General features: G+C 39.5%; 2 protein-coding genes across 3 annotated transcripts in view; both read right to left on the reverse strand.

The window, feature by feature from the left end:
• Positions 1–1,333: 1,333 nt before the first annotated feature.
• Positions 1,334–19,619, reverse strand: LOC124272040 (phytanoyl-CoA hydroxylase-interacting protein-like). 2 transcript variants are annotated; one of them, XM_046707183.1, is made up of 3 exons: positions 18,798–19,619; positions 17,287–17,527; positions 1,334–2,424 (listed from the first exon to the last, which is right to left on the reverse strand). In XM_046707183.1, the coding sequence occupies exons 1-3, from the start codon at positions 18,823–18,825 to the stop codon at positions 1,905–1,907; spliced, it is 789 nt and encodes a 262-aa protein (XP_046563139.1). In that variant the 5' UTR covers positions 18,826–19,619; the 3' UTR covers positions 1,334–1,904. The 2 variants fall into 2 exon arrangements, with proteins under 2 accessions (XP_046563139.1, XP_046563140.1); XM_046707184.1 differs by having other exon boundaries at positions 1,334–2,419; positions 17,282–17,527.
• LOC124272041 (phytanoyl-CoA hydroxylase-interacting protein-like) overlaps positions 19,533–20,701 on the reverse strand; it is a 60,620-nt gene continuing 59,451 nt past the window's right edge. Inside the window, exon 2 of the mRNA XM_046707185.1 lies at positions 19,533–20,642. Coding sequence (XP_046563141.1) covers positions 19,981–20,642 — 662 coding nt within the window. The 3' untranslated portion in view covers positions 19,533–19,980. The remainder of the gene's footprint in view (positions 20,643–20,701) is intronic.

The raw sequence follows: 20,701 nt of genomic DNA on the forward strand, positions 1-20,701 counted from the left end.
TATATCAGAAATATATATGTTTAAACCGAATTTTGATATTACAAACAAACGCACACACACTTGCATACATCTTAAATCCTGTCGTATTGTATATATAGACTATAGCCCTTGAACCACGGTTCACGTTTCAGTGGCTCTTGCTAATTACCTGGCTCGCATCTCTCACCTAGCCATAGTGCATTGTTGTCTTAACAAGGCCTTTGGCTAAGTGAGAGTGAACCATTTATCCTTAAACACTGTCATCTCTCTTGTTATTGTGGGGCGGTGGGGTAGCCTAGTGGTTAAAGCGTTCGCTCGTCACGCCGAAGACCCGGGTTCGATTCCCCACATGGGTACAATGTGTGAAGCCCATTTCTCGTTTCCCCCGCCGTGATATTGCTGGAATATTGCTAAAAGCGGCGTAAAACTCAACTCACAAACTCTTCTTCTTGTTGTTTTGATTTTGTTGGCAGGTTATGTGGAGCAGACAACCCAGTGTATTTATCAGCCAAACAAGTATCATCTCTCTTCTTCCTCTTCTTCATCTTGACCCCGCACTAAGCTTCTTGATTTCAGTGTATTACGATAAAGGGTATGTGGACCAGACAACCCAATGATTGATGTTGGCTATCTACATTATGTGGTTCTCATCTCCATCTTCTACCAGCAAGAGAGTGAGAGGTTAAAAAATCTATGAATATACAAAAGAGTTTTGACTAATTGTGCAACGTATATATTTTACTTTAAAATTAAATTCACTTGGTCTTAAAATAAAATACTATCCGCAGTTTGATATGAACTGAATGTTTGTGGGACGGTATTCAGTGGACTAGCACATACACCTGTTGTTGAACTTGTGAAATAATCCTGAACACAATTATTACAATATATTACAGCTATATGGCAGAAGTCTGTAACTAATGGAGTCTGGACCCGCCAATCCAGTGATCAACATCATGAGCATCGATCTCCGCAATTGTGATACAATGACATGTGTCAACCAGGTCAATGAGCCAGATCACCCGATCGCGTTAGTCGCTTCATACGAAAAATATCATGTGAATGATGTTAACAAATGGCCGTTAACTAACGAAATTAATCACCAGAAGATGCAAAGAGTACACCTTGAAATTCACTTTGTGTATGCATTTAGTTGACATTATAAACTAATGTGTCAACAGGTTGGTATGTACAGTATTGCTATATCATAACATATATTTATATGACACTATAAACGGTATATTCTATTTTGAGGCAAGAAGCTTCATAAACACATATATTTAAAACGAAGTCAGAAGTGTAAAATGAGTCAGTCAAATAAATGTGTCCAAAATACCAAATCATGAAGTTCATTTGATTATTGGTCTAAATATTCTTCTAATATAAACTTGTTATGGACAGCGTTGTGTCTGTAGTGGTATATATTATTCATTTCATTGCAAAGTGGATTTTTAAATTTAATTTGTACTATCAAATGCTTGGAAGTAATATTAAGCGTCAGACTGAACACTGGACATACAAAATAATGGTGTTGTTTCCATTCTTCAGTTCCTCACAGCTGTGGTGATGCAGTGACAATAGATTAACATAGAACACCTTAATCGTTTATATGCAGCATATCCATATCAAAATTAGGCATAACGGTTTTTGTCATCTCAGAATCTATCTCGATTTAATCCTTGTGTTGGTCAGTTGTTGTGTATTAGAACTCAAATCAGACCTACTACCCCCCTCTAAATAAAAACCCTTTCCAGAAGAATTTGAAGAAACTTGACACCACTGTACGATGTCGACTATATCCTGACGAAATCTTAATGAATCAATGAGGAGTCAAAAAGTGATGAAACGATGTGCGAAAAGGTGACGGAGCATCCGTCCAGACTCGTGGAACAAGTCACAAACACCCGCAAAGACAAGTCAAGTGTTCACCGAAAAAGAGACCTCAGGAAATTCCAGACAGACCATAACATGTTTACAAAACAATCATATACAGTTGTACCATTTGCATTTTCATCCTTATTGACACCTCTGTCGGTCTCTCGCCACCCCAGGTCTACATTGCAAATGCTACATCCCAGAGTCTTCTGTATACCACCCGGGGTGCTGTGACCTTGACCCACGGTAGCTGTAAGGCTGGTAGGCCTGTTTGAGATGTTGATGGCTTCTGTATACAGTACTTCCACATTTACACCAGTGCGGCGCTGTGAACGGTAAGAGTTAGAGTAGTATTCCCTTCTCAAATACAGGTTGTCATAAGGCCTCAGCAGGATGAGATGTCTTCTACAGAAATCGTCCGAGTATGACCCAGACTTTGCGAGGACAATCGTCACATAGTGAATACGGGATCGCGAGGGCTTGCAGTAGAAATCAGCAAAGTAAAGGTTGGCATAGTCATCAAAGACCTCCGTCAAAGGCACGGTCACTCTGGTGTCTCCGAAAGGTGACCTATCTGGAAGATCGCCAGGGTCCTCCCAAAGAAAATACCCGCAAGTCTACTGTTTATGGGACTGCGGTAATACAAGGTTTCATAATGTTGTTGTGGTATCTCCAAATATTTTGGAAGTAGGAGAATGGTTTGTTGCGGTAGAGGAGACTCACCCTCTCGGCAGGGAACCCATTGCAGTATGTATCAGCCTTCTTCAGCAGCCTACGCAGGTAATCTGACAATTAAAAGGCAAGCCACGTGAAGAACAATCACGTGTTACATGATTAAAGGATACGCTTGTTTTTAAGAATATAATTTTATTGCAGAGCTAAGATACCAACCGTCTGATCTTCAGTAGTTGGGTGGGGCCTGTGATTTGATTTGTCGACAAAATATTTTTTTTCAGCTGCAGAGTCTGCGCCAGATATTATGTGTAAAATATAATTGGAATCTCAATATATTTTGGCATTTTCTTTGTCGAGAAAATATTTTTCAGTTCCAAGGGTAAACCAGATGCATTTTTAAAAAAATATACAATAGTCCCAATGGAAATATAATCCAAATATATTTAATTACGAAGTATTTTGTGGAAACTTATTTTACGGAAAGAGTGAAGCATAATTATTATTTTCAACAATTCAGACAGTATACATATTTGCAATATAATCCCAGCCCAAGCATCAATTACTTTTAAAAAAATAAGAAATAGTCTAAATGGAATGATTGAAACACGAAGCATTTCCGGTACTTATTCATTTTATCGAAAGTCTGAAGCATAATTATTGTTTTCAACAATTCAGACAGTATACATATAAACAATATAGCCCCAGTCCCAGGCCCAGCCAGAGACACAGACACAGCCACAGCCACAACCACAACCACCACCACCACCACCACCACCACCACCACACATCCCACCCCCACCCCTACTCTTACCCCCAAATTAACACACACTTATATGTATATCACAAAGGCAAAATACGTTTGACGAAGTATATATACAGTGGAGTTTTCATGTGTCCCAGAAATGATAGTTGTTAACTGAACAACACATATTAAAATCTAATGAAGGCCAATACACAAGGAGATACGAGTAGGCGTTTGACAACTCCAACACAAACACCACGGCGCCTGCCGCCGACGGGCGTATTCATTAACACTTTCCAAGAACTACAGACTATCTGGAAATCTCAAATTCTTTGAATCTGAAATCGAAAGTAGTTCGCTAATATCGAAACAACATTGATATTGTTTCAACCACCTCTCAAGCATAAAAACACAGGAAATAGGTGTTACACATATATTATATATGCAATAATAATCTATCGATACATTGATTAGACTCAAGATAGACTTCCGTCGGTCTTTTCTATGATTAACAAATGTGCATGTAGAAAGTTGGAAACACAGTGGCCTAACTTCTATAAACAGTTTGAAATGTGCTCGATGTAGTTAGCTTACAAACAGGAAAGCGCATAGTTATGTTTGCATCATGCGCAATTACCTTTATCCGAGATATCTCCGACTGCCATGTTGCTAAAAAATAGACTCAGTCAAGCTCCTCACAGCGATGGCCCGTTTGCGGGGCACTCCAGCTCTCCACTGTGCATATCAGCCTTTCAACCACACATTGATTTAAACACGCTGCACTCTGAACATTATGTATACTAGCCAGTCATGACTGTCATCACGCAAAACACTCTTAGTAAAAGCTAAATTATTGTGTGGCAATCTGAATATTGTATCAGATATTTTATTCATTTTCTCAAGAGGTAACAGGCCTACAGTACATTACAAACATTATACTATGACGGCTACACATTTACTGAAATGTACTATTTTTTCCACGTAACATCGCATGATAAATATACATGGACATATTCTGTATGCATCATGGAATTGCTGTTTCATTTAGAATATCATCTTAGAGATACTGACAATTGGATGCTTGATAAATGGACAAATATTATCTATAAATTTCCAATATAATTTACATCACTTGATATAAAGGAAAACGTGAGTGCAAATTGATACTCAGTCTCGAGTATCCTCAGAAACATATTCAATTATCCGTAAAGTGCAAATAGCGGTGACAATTACACGAATGGATCAATGAAAATTCGTGATGACACCGGGTGTTCACGAAAGGGTTATATAAGCCCTACCCTACCGGTATCAACCAAAACACAGCCTCTTTGTTTCCCATAGTTTAAATAAAACCAAAGTTCAAGTCAAAGATATTTATTGTACAAAAGGCCGCCGGACCATATACATTAGAAGTAAACATATACATTACCCAGATGTTGCACAAAGCAGGAATTTATGTTCCAAACAGTGAATCATGTTAAAGGCACTAGGTTACATTACAAATAGTGAATTACGGTGGATCTACAAAACGTTATATTGATAGTCATTAATAGTGTCTTGTTGATGCTTCAATGGCACAGCAGTGACAACGATCTGGACAACCACCTTCAAAAGACATTCCTTTTAGCGAGATACAGCAGTACAGCGATACAGACAGCACTTCACAAATGTTCACAAATGTTCACTTTCAGTATGTAGCAACATCTATTCAGAAACAAATCAATACAATAACTATTTATAACAAGTAACTTAAATATCTCAAACCATGTTACCCCATAGTAATGAATAAAGCTAGTTTTGGTTATCATGTACAAACATGGCTCTTGCATTCATTTTTCAGTTTGATCTGTCCTTATCTTTTCTGATTTTATACTTTAAGCACTGACATTGTTTCCTCAAGGTTAGAGACATCAGTCTGTGGATCTACATTGCATATTTTACAACCAGGTGTTTTAATTATGCCTCCTGTGTTGCTTCCTTTCCCGATCACTCCAGTTGTGGTAAGCTCCAGCAGCGATATGTCCACTTCATCTGTATAGAAGACTTCAACCCATACTTTGTCCTGCAGGATAGTTTTGTAGGTGCTTTCTTCCTTCCTCAGAAACACGTTGTTTCGTTCATCCAAACCAATGAGGTGCTCCTGACAAAAGCGGTCAGCTTCTGTATCAGGCTTTGTAAGCACTAATGTGACGTAGTGATTATTCCTTTGACCAAGCATACAGTAGAAATCGGCGAAATACAGCCTGGCAGAGTCATCAAAGAGTCTCTCCAGGGGAACCACAACTCTGGTGTCTCCGTATGGGGATATGGTTGGTAGATCACCGTTCCAAAGGGTCACCCCGAAGAACACACCTTTCAGTTTCCCGTTTATGGGACAGCGTGGATCCCCGCCGTTGTCCTTCCTTCGTGGCAACATGGTTTTATTTACAAGTTGCTTGAAATAGTCAGCGGATTTATTGCGGTAAAGGCCGTTGACTATATCGGAAAACCAACTGAAACAGTGATATTTAGCCTTCTCAAGTAATGCTTGAAGGTAATCTGAAATAAATAATATTTTTATCAAATCGTATCTACACAAAAGGTGAAAAAATTAGAAGTGATTAACAAACTTGTACGAATTTAGTAAATCAAAAGTGATCACTCATCCAAATGCTAACCTTCAGGACTACTCTGTTAATATTGTTTTTTGTTACACTAACACGTTCAGGATAGATTTATTAACAGATACATTCCATTCAGTGTGCCACAGCGGATGGTTCATAGCAAAGTGTGTCAGACATAAAAAAGTTAATTTCGCAAATTATGAAATGTCAGTATCTTAAACTCAATCCTTGTTGCAACAGGGAGCAAATGGAGTGACCTCAGTTTGTAGTGATATGTCCTCTCTTTTTACATCAACAGATAAGTCGTGAAGCGGAAATATAAAAATAATACAGTCCGTTGGGTTCAAATGAGAACGATGAATGATTAAATAACTCGAAATAGGCTGACTGTCTGACTGAGTTTGGTTTTACGCCGCTTTTAGCAATATTCCAGCAATATCACGGCGGGGGACACCAGAAATGAGCTTAACACATTGTGCCCATGTGGGGAATCGAACCCGGGTCTTCGGCGTGACGAGCCAACGCTTTAACCACTAGGCTACCCCACCACACCTCTCGAAATAGGGATAAGTGCACAAAACATAAATAAGACACATGGTCCTGAAACCTGTTCCACCAGCCGTTTGTCACCCGTCGGTGAAATTCACTGGTCCAGGTCATGTATATCATATCGTCCACTGACACCCCAAGACAAAGAGTCCATTTCCCCGTTCCTCAAAGCGATCGTAACGCTACGACAGTCGTAAGTCTATGTTAAAGTATGGGAGTTACGATCATCGTAGCGCTACGATCGCTTTGAGGAACGGGGCCCTGGACGACACCAAGTGTTCGCTAAAAGATGAGCGGTATCCTGACTTATCAGTACAGCTCTGAGACCAACATGAGAACAAGGACACCCCCTATATGTCCAGGATTCTAATTTGGGTAAAGCTACACTAACCCCTGTCCATTCCCGTGGTTCTCACAATCTCAAATATCTTTCCATTGGCCAGTTTGATTGGCTACCTCACTGGGTCAAACGTACCAGAATTCAAGATACAGAACACAAACCGACTTCAATTTGGAGTTGGCAATATAAACAAGGCGGCCATTGATTATGATCAAGTTTGCGACACATTCCATACTGAAGACCCGTGAAGATCCGGGTTAGAATTGATCTTCAGCAACCCATGCTTGTCGTAAAAGGCGACTTGCGGGGTCGAGTGATGAGGCTCGATTACTTGGTTGACAAATGTCATCGCGAAGATCGATGTTCATGCTGTTGATCGCTGGAGTGTATGGTCCAGACTCGATGATTCACAGACCGTCGCCATATAACCGTAATATTGCTATGGGCGGCGTTAAACAGCCAACCAACCAACCAAGAAAGATTTCAAGGCTTCAGCACTGACACTAGCGGTGGTTAAGTTTCCAGGTAAAAAGACCTTATCATTTCTCATGCCCTTTTGTAGTTGACCCATTGGTTGGTAACAAATTCATGAAAATCAAGTTGGAGTAATTAGAGACCACAAACACCATGGAAATAGATCCGGGGTTAGTGTAGGTTGAAATACGAGCGTGGAGATATATGGGAGGTCCCTGACTGCCCTGTCCTTCATGCTGGTCTCAGAGTTGCAAAGGCAAGATTCGCTGATCCTTTAGCCAACAGCAAGTAGCTTCACTCTTTATAGTCATTCATAAACACATGCTCATGATTTAAGTCAGAACCGGGATGAACACGGTATCATACCTTATTTACATTTTACATCACAAAATTCCAATCACTACATATGCACAACAGAAGTTCATGGAACATTACTGTTTGGCGAGGGTTTTAGATAATGTCGGGGTGCCTCACATGACTGTAAACTTCACCCTATGACAGTCACATTCATCATTTATCCTATCATTACAATGACAGGTACCATAATATCACTGTCGCGTATGCTAAATTTAATTAGCACAGCAGTATTTGACTTCATATCATATAGGAACCAGTTACATATGTTTGAGAAAAATTGTCCACTCAGATCACATACAAAACCATAACGCCTCAGGAAATTTTTTATAACAAAACTATTTATAATCGAGTTAATGCTTGTTTATAAAGCAAAAGCACAACAAAATCACTATGATTGATTAACCTTTAATAAAAACTTTTAATCATGACAAAATAAAAATGTAAGTAACATTTGGCACTAATGAAACAGGGATAAGAACAATTAAAAAAACGGAAATATCCGTCAAAATACCGGTTTTCGATCAGCGTATCGCAATACGTATCGTTTTCATGTCTGAACCGGTACATTCCGGTAAACCGGTTATATTGCGCAGCCCTAGTAATAACAACACGTTCAAGGATAGAAATATCACAGCATTAGCGAAGAAAACATGCGCATGGATTTATTTCTAAGGATTCTGTACAAACTATTCCTATATCGCGTGCACTACTGTCGCTCCGTTTCCTCCATAGACATAGTTCAGGTAACTCTATTTCTTCTACGAAAGCGAAACGTTCCTAGAAGTGAAGCTCTTGCGATTAGACTATTGTTGGAGACCCATATTTAGACAGTCAGGTGTGACTCTCGTGTGAAAGATTAGACGAGTACAAGGTTTGACAAGAGGTCACCCTGTGCTACTACTATAGGCACTTTTGGACTATGATCAACGAGGACTTACACATCGATAAATGTAAACTGTTGTTTGCATGACGATTGTGTAGTCAGAAAGTAAAATTCATATCAAAGAAAATATTCCTATGGGAAATTGGTAAATATCTTGCAGGGTTAACAAGCTATCCAAATGACTTTTTGACATTATTCACAAGAAAACCCTAAACGATGACATGAAAACCTATGTAACATGTGGAGAATTCAAAAACCGCTGGAGATTGACAGTAACACAGACACTTTCATCCTACGAAAACTATTTGCTTCGATCTACTTTGACTACAATAGCTGAACTGTTTGAATGCTCTCTTATTCATCCAGAATTAACTACCCACATACTATGGAAAATAGCTTTTGTTCATCACCATTACCAAGTAAAACTAGCATCTGTTGTGAAAACAGCTAGCATGGAAATATTTGCGAGACAGTGTGCCCTATGTGGGAAATATAGTATGACCAGAAATTATTGAGAATTTTAGGAATATGTTTAATTGGATTTCTAGTATAAACAACCTCCACCAGCTTGGTTTCATTCAAGAAAGACAACTCTGTTAATCCTTTTTCATTAGTTTGTGAAGAGTTATCCCCCTTTGTTTACTTGCTAGCAGACGGCATTTTCAGTGATCCTCAGTATGGATGATTTAGAGAAGAGGAAGTTGATTTTAGAGTATTATAACAAGGACATCAGATCAGCTAAAGTGATATCAAGTAGAACAGGCATCCCTTTGTCCACTGTTTATGAAAAATATTGCAAATGGATATGGCATTGAGCACCAAGGAGGCGCAGGTAGGCCCAGAAAATTGACTGTCGTGACAGGAGGCGGCTTAGTATTCTTGTTTCTAAAAACAAACGAAGGAGTTAAGAAAACTTAAGGCTGGATATTATTGATAGAGGAACTGTGGCTGTCTGTAAGGAGAAAATTAGAACTGAGCTGCATGCAATGGGTTGGCAGAAAAGTCGAGGAATTCCATCACCGATCATGAAACCTGAACAAAAGGAACGAAGGTTGAACTGGTGCTTACAGCATAACGTTTTTAACTAGGACAATGTGATTTTCTCAGATGAAAGTACTGTGTGGCTGTTTCTTAATACATTGAAATTCTGGACCAAACAAACTGAAAAACCTTTGTATCAGCGCCCAAAGTACAGTCCGAAATTTAACGTGTGGGGTGGCATATCTGTGTTAGGGGCAACGACCCTCTGTGTATTTGAAGGCAATATGAACAGTGAGCGGTACACAGATATTCTCGAGTGACATTTACTTCCATCTGCTCACGTGTTCTATGGACATTTTTGGATTTTCCAGTAGGACAAAGACCCAAATCATCGCCCAAAGCATTCACAGGCCCGGTTTCGGACCCAAAATAGGACATTATTCGGTTGGCCAAGCTATAACCTTGACCTAAATCCAATAGAAAATGTTTTGTGACTTATGAAGGAAAGTGTCAATAAGAAAAATCTGACAAATATTGCTGAAATGAAAGAAGAGGTGGTCCGATATTGGGACAGCATGGACCACGACTTTCTAACTTCTTTGATCAGTAGTATGCCCCGCCGCCCCGTTGGCAACACTCAACCAAGGCAGAAATAGCATTAAATTTAAGGCACTTGTACACTCGGTGCAGGATATTGTTATATTCTGTGACCAGAGTGATGGAAAGATCATGAACTTTATACTAAGTGGGAAACATAATAAACTTAATCATTTGGACTTTCAGGTTTGGATTCAAGTAATGTTAAACTATCTGAATATATATGTTTCAGACCCCAACTAGTCTTTATATCAGTATCAAGTACATACATGTATGTATGCAATATCCTTGTACATCCCGGTCTTATGACTGACTGTTTTGTACTTTGTGTTGTTCATTTTGTGTTCTGATCTTCATGACAATGGGGGTAATTAGGGCTGGGACGGGTAACCCGGATACCCGGGACGAGTGGGTAATCAGTTGGACACGGGTACCCGTCTCAATACCCGTACCCTTTATGATCATGTGACTAATAGATTAAACAATGTAATATGTTATTCTTTCATGATTAAAAGATTGCATTGTCTTTGAAGAATTAGATATAATTTACAGTCAGCTGTTTTGAATATAATGCATAGTTTAGATATTGGAAAACTCGAAATTTTAACCTCCGAGCTGAAGAATATATTGCCAGTGCTTACAAATTCGATGTCAGGGATTAACATAACGGGTATCCGGGTAGGGTAGGGTAATAGGGGGTGGGATACCCGCGTAGAAAATTTGGACCCGTCCCTGCCCTGTAGAGGAAATAAAGTATATATAACTTTACCCTATGTTTAGATGGCCGTTCCTTCTTGTACAGTTCATATAAACTAAAATAAGTTGTACAGGTTGCAAAATGCAGTTATGACACATATGGGTCATTTGATAGTAAATCATACTCTTTGTAATCAACATTTCAAAATCACAATAAAAAATCGAAACAGAGACGTCGGACATGAAAATAACATTCGATGCTGTACAGAAATACCTTGCTCTTGATGTCTTCCTCTGGCCATGGTGCTGCTACGTTCGCTTCGTTGTTTGTGAGTCAACACAATTTACCTCTATCTATATAATGCATGATAATGAGTCTCAGCTGTTATCGATAATTACGTCACAGATACTGTCACCTCTAATAACCACACTGCAGTGTTTCAGATGCGGGTTTTTTTCAGAATGTTTCCATGTATCGTTTATTGTATTGGTCGTTTACAACTTTGGTGAATTACACTGGCAGGATGGATTCCAACCCACCAACTTGTCTCCTCTTGTGTAGATTTACATAAATGAATATGGTATTTGATGTATTAAATGCTCGTGTGTTTCAACCTCTGAATAGCATTTACAGTGTTTCGGTACCATTATATCTGAGTGTGAAATTAAATATATTATATATATTAGCAGAGCACACCGCACGATTTCAACTATACTGAACAACATTAGAAACGCACCACCCATATAATAAGAAATATCCCCGTCAGACTGAAATGTACCCATGATAGCTGAGCATCGTCGTCAGTGCATTTTAATGTGGTGCGTTTCTAGTGTTGTTCAGTATATATCATAAGCGTGCGTTTATGAACCGTTATGAAATAGTTAATATTTAGATGTAAGTATGTGACAAAAACATAAAATTCACGGTCAGGTGGTTAGCGTGGGGGTGGGGAAGAATAATCAGTTATCGCAATATTAGAGTCAATTTCTGCATCATTTTGAAATGCCCTCCTTACAACTTTATGGAGCTTTACTGAAGCCTTGAATGCTAAAATGTTAAATCTGGACACCCAAGTTTGAGTTTGAATCGTGAAATGATGATTTGACGTGTAGTTCATTACTCAATTTAATTCTTTATTCTCATAAACCACCTTGGTGGTACAAACTCTGGTATATAAACTCTGTCAAAAAAGAAACGCAACCCCTGTATTTTAGAGATTTTGATCTGAAGTTTTAGGACGACACGGCATTTTTATTATTTAAGACAGAAGTCTGAAATTTGGCAGAATAATAACCCAGATGGGCATGTTTAAAATTGTCATTTCAAAAGTCATCTCACAGACACCAGTTTGTCACCAGGGGGGCGTCTTTCTCAGTATCTCGTATGAGCACCACGCGCTGCAATCACTGCACGGCATCTCCTTGGACAAGAACGGATAAGACGCCGGATTCTTTCCTGGGGAATGGCTCTCCACTCCTCCTGCAGTGCAACGGCGAGCTGTTGCAGCGTCTGTGGCGGCGGCTGACGTTGACGTACGCGTCGATCCAGAGTATCCCACAGGTGTTCAATAGGGTTGAGGTCTGGTGATTTAGAGGGTCATGGCAAGACATTGACGTTGGAATTCTGCAGAAAGTTCATTGTTGCACGTGCAGTATGAGGCCGGGCGTTGTCCCGTTGAAAAATCTGTGTCTGTTGGTCAATAATCGGGAGAAGGTGAAGCTCTAACACGTGGTTGATGTAACGTTGGGCTGTCAGGTTCCCCTGGAACGATCACCAAGTCTGATTTCTGGTTGTATGAGATGGTTCCCCAAACCATGACGCTTTCTCCGCCAAATCTGTCCACCTGTCGGACGCAGATGGGCGCAAAACGTTTATGACGTCTCCTATACAGACGCTGTCTTCCGTCGTGACGTTGCAAAAGAAAACGTGATTCATCAGAAAACCAGATTCGCCTCCAGTTTTGTAAAGTCCGTATCCTTACGTTGTTGCACCACCTGAGTCGTCGGCGTCGATGTAGGGGGCGTAGTACAGGTCCAACAACTGGTCTACAGGCACGTAAACCCGCTTCTTTCAGACGGTTCCTAATCGTTTGAGCTGACACTCTCCTCAAACCTGGTATTTGTGTGGCAGTCACGGTTGGTAGGGCATGCCGATTACGCAGGTGATGGACCCGGATGTACCGATCTTGAAGGGGGGGTCGTGATTCTTGGCCTTCCACTTCTCGGGCGATCGTTGGTCAAATTGAAGTTGTTGTAGCGGCTCAAAAGTCGGGATATCGTTGTTTTGTGAACATTTAGGTGCCGTGCAACAGTTTCAAAACTTTCTCCGGCTTGAACACGACCAATGGCGATATTTCGGTCGGCAGCACTCAATCGTGGCATTTTTAACACAGCTTTTCGGCGACAAATGAATGAATATAATACGGAAGCACATGGGCTTTTATACACCCCTACATTAACTGCCATTTTCATGATTTGCATGTGTTTTTTTTGTGCGAAGTCACCATGAGGGTCATTTCATGCGTTGTGACGGAATAAGCAATAAAATACACTTATGCGTACAAATGCAGTTGTTTGGATGGTAAGCTTCATTAATTACGTGTATCATTTCAATACATTCGAATAAAATTTAGTTTGGAAGCAATAACTTCATTCAAACGAATTTTTCATATCTGAGGACAGGGGTTGCGTTTCTTTTTTGACAGAGTAGTACAAATTCAAATTCAAGATGGCAGAAAACAACATATTAACATATTTTTCTGACAAGATATGATACATGCAGTATATGTTTTGATATATTTACTATGTCTCGAGATGTTTTTGCAGATAATATTTTCTTTAACTTTGAAAAAAGAGGTTAGATTGGTGGGTAAATACTGTTGATGGGTGAATCAGGCTTAACTTCTAAATCACTCAACCATACAGTTGTTTTGATAGGACTGTAGGCAGAATGAACTGTAGGCACATTGGGAACATCCCGATGTGACCGGCATGAATCGGTAGAACTTGGTGGTTATTTCTGTCTCACAGTCCCTGAACTGCATTATTTTCCTTCTAGCCCAGCCCTTTCTGCAATACTAAAGTCCTAAATGAAGCAAGTCTAGATTTCCTCAGATTCTGAATCTCCCTTCTCACTGGGTCTCCTTTTCAAGTTAAACGAAATTGTTGTTCCTATCAAAACTATATGTATTCAGAGACTAAGCATTAGTCTATTTGGTGGAGTAATACTACTTGAACGCTCACGTGAGCCCACTGCACGTTGTATGTTTAACCCAAGCTGCTCTGTCTACTTCGCCCCACACTGGCGTCTCATTATACATTCTACGAACGGCTAACGTTCCAGGAAATGCAATCTAGGTCATTGATAAACAACTGGCTATAACAGCCCTGCGGGATAGTGCATACGGCCGAGCTACTTGTTGTAAGCATTTCATTGTGGAATTATAATTGGAGTCATGTGTGAGCATAAAAAGATGGGATTGTATATCACAAAATGGGTACCCCAAATTGCGTGACTGGTCTATACGTTTATGTAATGCGTTAACGTCAACTATCATCCGGGGTTTATCCTTAAACAGTGTCATCTCTCTTGTCGTAGTTGTTGTTGTTGTTGTTGTTGTTGTTGTTGTTGTCAATGACGCCGCACTCAGCAAGATTCAAGTATTGTTCGGCGACCTGTACATAATGGTATGTGGACAAGATAACCCAGTGATCATATTCTGTGTTTCTTATATCCATCTTCTACCAACAAGAGATCGGGAAGTTGAAAAATATATGGTTTTGACTAATTGTGCCATGTGTTTTATTATATCTTAAAATTAAATTCACATGGTGTTGAAATTGATTTTTGTACCATTGTACCATCAAATGCTATCTACAGTATGATATTTCAGAACTGGATGTCTTTTGGACGCTATTCTGTGGACAAGCACGTAAAATCAGGCGTACGTCCGGATTGTACAAGCAATAACACACACACGCGCACACACGCACACACATACCTGTTGTTGTGAAACTAGTGAAATAATCCTGAACTCAATTATTTTGTTTTGTTTGTTTACTTGTTTAACACCGCACTCAACGTCATGAGCATTGATCTACGCAACTGGGACACGATGACATGCAAGCCACATCACCTAATTTCAACGATGTATATCACGTGAATGTTGACAAATGGCCGTTAACTAACGAAATAAGGAAATGAATCACCAGAAACAGCAAAGATTACCCTTTGAAATTCACCTTGTGCGTGCATTTAGTTGACACTATAAAATGATTTGTCAACAGGTTGGTATGTACAGTGTTGCTATATCATAACATGTATTCCATGATGCTATAAACGATACATTTAATTTTGGATTAGGAATCACAAAAAAATACACATTTTTGAAGGGTGATGTTGAAAATATTTCAAGCTTTACCAGAAGCTTCATAAACAAAGACAGTCAAGTATCCGTTCAGACTGGAGGCACAGGTCACAAACTCACGCAAAGCCAAGTCAAGTGTTCACTGACAAAGACACCTGAAAAAATTCAAGACAGATCATACCAGGTTTACCCAAAGTCCTGTACAGTTGTACCATGTGCATTTTTCATCCCGTTTGACACCTCCATCGGTCTCTCTCATCCCATAAATACTACAGACATATAAACCGATATTTAAAAGGAAGTCAAAAGTGAAAAAATGAGACAGTCAAGTAAAATGTGTCGAAATTACCAAATCATGACATGTAGGTGCATTTTGCTATTGGTCATGTCAGATTCTGCTAACATTGACATGCTATGGCCAGCGTTGTGACTGACTGTATAGTTTGGCTGCCGCTGTTACAGGTCATTGGCTCCCTCCCTCTGCAAGCAGTTTGCTTTCTGCTGTTTATTTTGTTGACAGTTACATAGACAGATTCTTTCATACAAATGCATAAAATCGGTGATTTACAATGTGATTAGGTTGTCTGACAAAAACATCCACTTGCACAGTTTGAGATCGATTGGGTCATTGGATGAAGAGATATTTACGAAAAAAACGGGTCCACATGCATTTCATGCCAAACTATAGTTGTTGAGACAGTCAAGTAAATGTATCCGAATACCTTACACACCGTCGGATGATATGGTCTTTACAATAGGTAGCTGTTTATTTTATTTTTTTCATATCAACCTCGTGTGACGCCATCAGAGGTTGCCTCTAATATCGCCCAGGGTGATAAAACTATAATGTATTGATTGTAGAAAAGTCTAGTCAGTCGTTAACCGCGTTGAGTAAGTCAAATAGCAGCTAACCCCGTGGCGTTCATTTTACACATTAACCTTGAGATGAGTTGCTATTTACAACAAATCATGAGGTTCATTTTGTTATTGGTCATATCAGATTCTGCCAAAATTGGCATGTTAATTACAGCCTTGTTACTCCAGTAGCGACAGCTAAACTTCGACGTCATATTGACACAAAACGTAGTCAAAAGTATCACCATGACAAACGAGTAATAATGTTTTTCATTTCATTTCAAATGGGTTTTTAAAAATTAATTTGTCCCATCAAATGCTTGGACTAAATATTAAGCTTGAGGCTTTGCACACAAAATGACTCAATGGACATGTTCCAGGTTGTACAAAATAATGCTGTTGTTCCCATTCTTCAGCTCCTCACAACTGTCTTGATGCAGCGACAATAGATTAACATAGACCACCTTAATTGTTTATATGCAGCATATCCAACAGCACAATATCCATAATGGTATTGTCATCTCAGAATCTATCTTGATTCAATCCTTGCGTTGGTCAGTTGTTGGGTATTTCGACACAAATCAGAGCGTCTATCCCCTGAATAAAACACCCTTTCCAGAAGAATTTGAAGAAACTTGTGACGATTGTACGATGTGGACTATATCCTGACGAAATCTTAATGAAACAATGAGGAGTCAACTAGTGGTGACACGATGTGCGAAAAGGTTACAGACCGTCCGTCCAGACTTGTGGAACAAGTCACAAACACCCGCAAAGACAAGTCAAGTGTTCACCAAAAAAGAGACCTCAGGAAATTCCAGACACACCATAACAGGTTTACAAAAAAATCATATACAGTTGTACCATTTGCATTTTCATCCCTATTGACATCTCTGGCGGTCTCTCGCCACCCCAGGACTACATTGCAAATGCTACATCCCAGAGTCTTCTGTATACCACCCGGGGTGCTGTGACCTTGACCCACGACAGCTGTAAGGCTGGTAGGCCTGTTTGAGATGTGATTGATGGCTTCTGTATACAGTATTTCCACATTTACACCAGTGCGGCGCTGTGAACGGTAAGAGTTAGAGTAGTATTCCCTTCTCAAATACAGGTTGTCATAAGGCCTCAGCAGGATGAGATGTCTTCTACAGAAATCGTCCGAGTATGACCCAGACTTTGCGAGGACAATCGTCACATAGTGAATACGGGATCGCGAGGGCTTGCAGTAGAAATCAGCAAAGTAAAGGTTGGCATAGTCATCAAAGACCTCCGTCAAAGGCACGGTCACTCTGGTGTCTCCGAAAGGTGACCTATCTGGAAGATCGCCCCTGTACAGGGTCACCCCAAAGAAAATACCCGCAAGTCTACCGTTTATGGGACTACGGTAATCACCTCCGTGGTCCTTCATACAAGGTTTCATAATGTTGTTGTGGTATCTCCGAATATTTTGGAAGTAGGAGAATGGTTTGTTACGGTAGAGGAGACTCACCCTCTCGGCAAGGAACCCATTGCAGTATGTATCAGCCTTCTTCAGCAGCCTACGCAGGTAATCAGACAATTAAAGGCAAGCCATGTCAAGAACAATCACGTGTTACATGATTAAAGGATACGCTTAAATTGTTTTTAAGAATATAATTTTATTGCAGAGCTAAGATACCAACCGTCTGATATTCAGTAGTTGGGTGGGGCCTGTGATTTGATTTGTCGACAAAATATTTTTTCAGCTGCAGAGGCTGCGCCAGATATTATGTGTAAAATATAATTGGAATCTCAATATAGTTTTCCATTTTGTTTGGTGACAAAAATATCTTTCAGCTTCCAAGGTAAACCCAGATGCATTTTTCAAAAAATATACAATAGTCCCAAAGGAAATATAGTCCAAATATATTTAATTACGAATTATTTTGTCACAGACAGTTACTTATTTTACGGAAAGAGTGAAGCATAATTATTATTTTCAACAATTCAGACAGTATACATATTTGCAATATAATCCCAGCCCTAGCATCAATTACTTTTTAAAAAAATAAGAAATGGCCTAAATGGAATGACAGTCCAAATGTATTGAAACACGTAGCATTTCCAGCAGTTATTCATTTCATCGAAAGTTTGAAGCATAATTATTGTTTTCAACAATTCAGACAATATACATATTAGCAGTATAGCCCCAGGCCCAGGCCCAGTCAGAAACACAGAAACAGACACAACCCCTCCCCTAACACCTATCCCTACTCTTACCCCCAAATTAACACACACTTATATGTATATCATAAAGGCAAAATACGTTTAACGAAGTATATATACAGTGGAGTTTTCATGTGTCCCAGAAATGATTGTTGTTAACTGAACAACACATATTAAAATCTAATGAAGGCCAATACACAAGGAGATACGAGTAGGAGTTTCACAACTCCAACACAAACATCACGGCGCCTGCCGCCGACGGGCGTATTCATTAACAGTTTCCAAGAACTACAGACTTTTCTGGAAATCTCAAATTCTCTGAATCTGAAATCGAAAGAAGTTCGCTAATATCGAAACAACAGTTACATTGATATTGTTTTATTGGTTTCAACCACCTCTCAAGCATAAAACACAGGAAATAGGTTTTAAACAAACATTATATATACAATAATAATCTATCGATACATGGATTAGACTCAAGATAGGCTTCCGTCGGTCTTTTCTATGATTAACAAAGGTGCATGTAGAAAGTTGGAAACACAGTGGCCTAACTTCTATAAACAGTTTGAAATGTGCTCGATGTAGTTAGCTTACAAACAGGAAAGCACATATTTATGTTTGCATCATGCGCAATTACCTTTATCCGCGATATCTCCGACTGCCATGTTGCTTAAAAATAGACTCAGTCAAGTTCCTCACAGCGATGGCCCGTTTGCGGGGCACTCTGTACCGATACCAGTAATAGCTCTCCACTGTGCATATCAGCCTTTCAACCACACATTGATTTAAACACGCTGCACTCTGAACATTATGTATACTAGCCAGGCATGACTGTCATCACGCAAAACACTCTTACTAAAAGCTAAATTATTGTTTGTCAATCTGAATATTGAATCAGATATTTTATTCATGTTCTCAAGAGGTAACAGGCCCACAGTACATTACAAACATACTATGACGGTTACAAGTTTAGTGACATGTACTATTTTTTCCACGTAACATCGCATGATAAATATATATGGACAGATTCTGTATGCATCATGAAATTGCTGTTTCATTTAGAATATCATCTTAGAGATACTGACAATTGGTTGCTTGATAAATGGACAAATATTATCTATAAATTTCCAATATAATTTACATCATTTGATATAAAGGAAAACGTGAGTGCAAATTGATACTCAATCTCGAGTATCCTCAGAAACAGATTCAGTTATCCGTAAAGTGCAAATAGTGGTGAAAATTACACGAATGGATCAATGAAAATTCGTGATGACACCGGGTGTTCACGAAAGGGTTATATATGCCCTACCCTACCGGTATCAACCCAAACACAGCCTCTTTGTTTCCCATAGTTTAAATAAAACCAAAGTCAAGTCAAAGATGTTTATTGTACAAAAGGCCGCCGGTCCATATACATTAGAATTATACATATACATTACCCATATGTTGCAAATGGTGAATTACGATGGATCTACAAAACGTTATATTGATAGTCATTGATAGTGTCTTGTTGATGCTTCATTGGCACAGCAGTGACAACGATCTGGACAACCACCTTCAAAAGACATTCCTTTTAGCGAGATACAGCAGTACAGCGATACAGACAGCACTTCACAAATGTTCACAAATGTTCACTTTCAGTATGTAGCAACATCTATTCAGAAACAAATCAATACAATAACTATTTATAACAAGTAACTTAAATATCTCAAACCATGTTACCCCATAGTAATGAATAAAGCTAGTTTTGGTTATCATGTACAAACATGGCTCTTGTATTCATATTTCAGTTTGATCTGTCCTTATCTTTTCTGATTTTATAATGTAAGTATTGACATTGTATACGGAAGGTCAGGGACATATACATTGCATATTTTACAACCAGGTGTTTTAATTATGCCTCCTGGGCTGCTGCTTCCTTTCCCGATCACTTCAGTTTTGGTCAGCTCCAGCCCCGATATGTCCACTTCATCTGTATAGAAGACTTCAATCCATACGTTGCGCTGCTGGAGAGTTTTGTAGGTGCTTTCTTCCTTCCTCAGAAACACGTTGGTTCGTTCATTCAAACCAATGAGGTGCTTCTGACAAAAGCGGTCAGCTTCTGTATCAGGCTTTGTAAGGACCAATATGACGTAGTGATTAGCCCTTTGACCAAGCATACAGTAGAAATCAGCGAAGTACAGCCTGGCAGAGTCATCAAAGAGTCTCTCCAGGGGAACCACCACTCTGGTGTCTCCGTATGGGGATTTAGTTGGTAGATGACCGTTCCAAAGGGTCACCCCGAAGAACACACCTTTAAGTTGCCCGTTTATGGGACAGCGTGGATCCCCGCCGTCGTCCTTCAGTTGTGGTATCAGGCTGTCAAGTATAAGTTGGTCGAAATAGTTGGCAGGTTTATTACGGTAAAGGTCACTGACTGTATGGGAAGACGAGCTAAAGCAGTGCTCTTCAGCCATCGCAAGTAGTGCTAGCAGATGACCTGAAATAAATGATATTGATAGCAATAAGTATCTATTACAAAAATCAGAAGCGATTCAT

This window comes from Haliotis rubra, unplaced genomic scaffold (assembly GCF_003918875.1).
Source record: "Haliotis rubra isolate DU_JTF1 unplaced genomic scaffold, ASM391887v1 Scf1653, whole genome shotgun sequence".
In the NCBI taxonomy this organism is placed as follows: Eukaryota; Metazoa; Mollusca; class Gastropoda; order Lepetellida; family Haliotidae; genus Haliotis; species Haliotis rubra.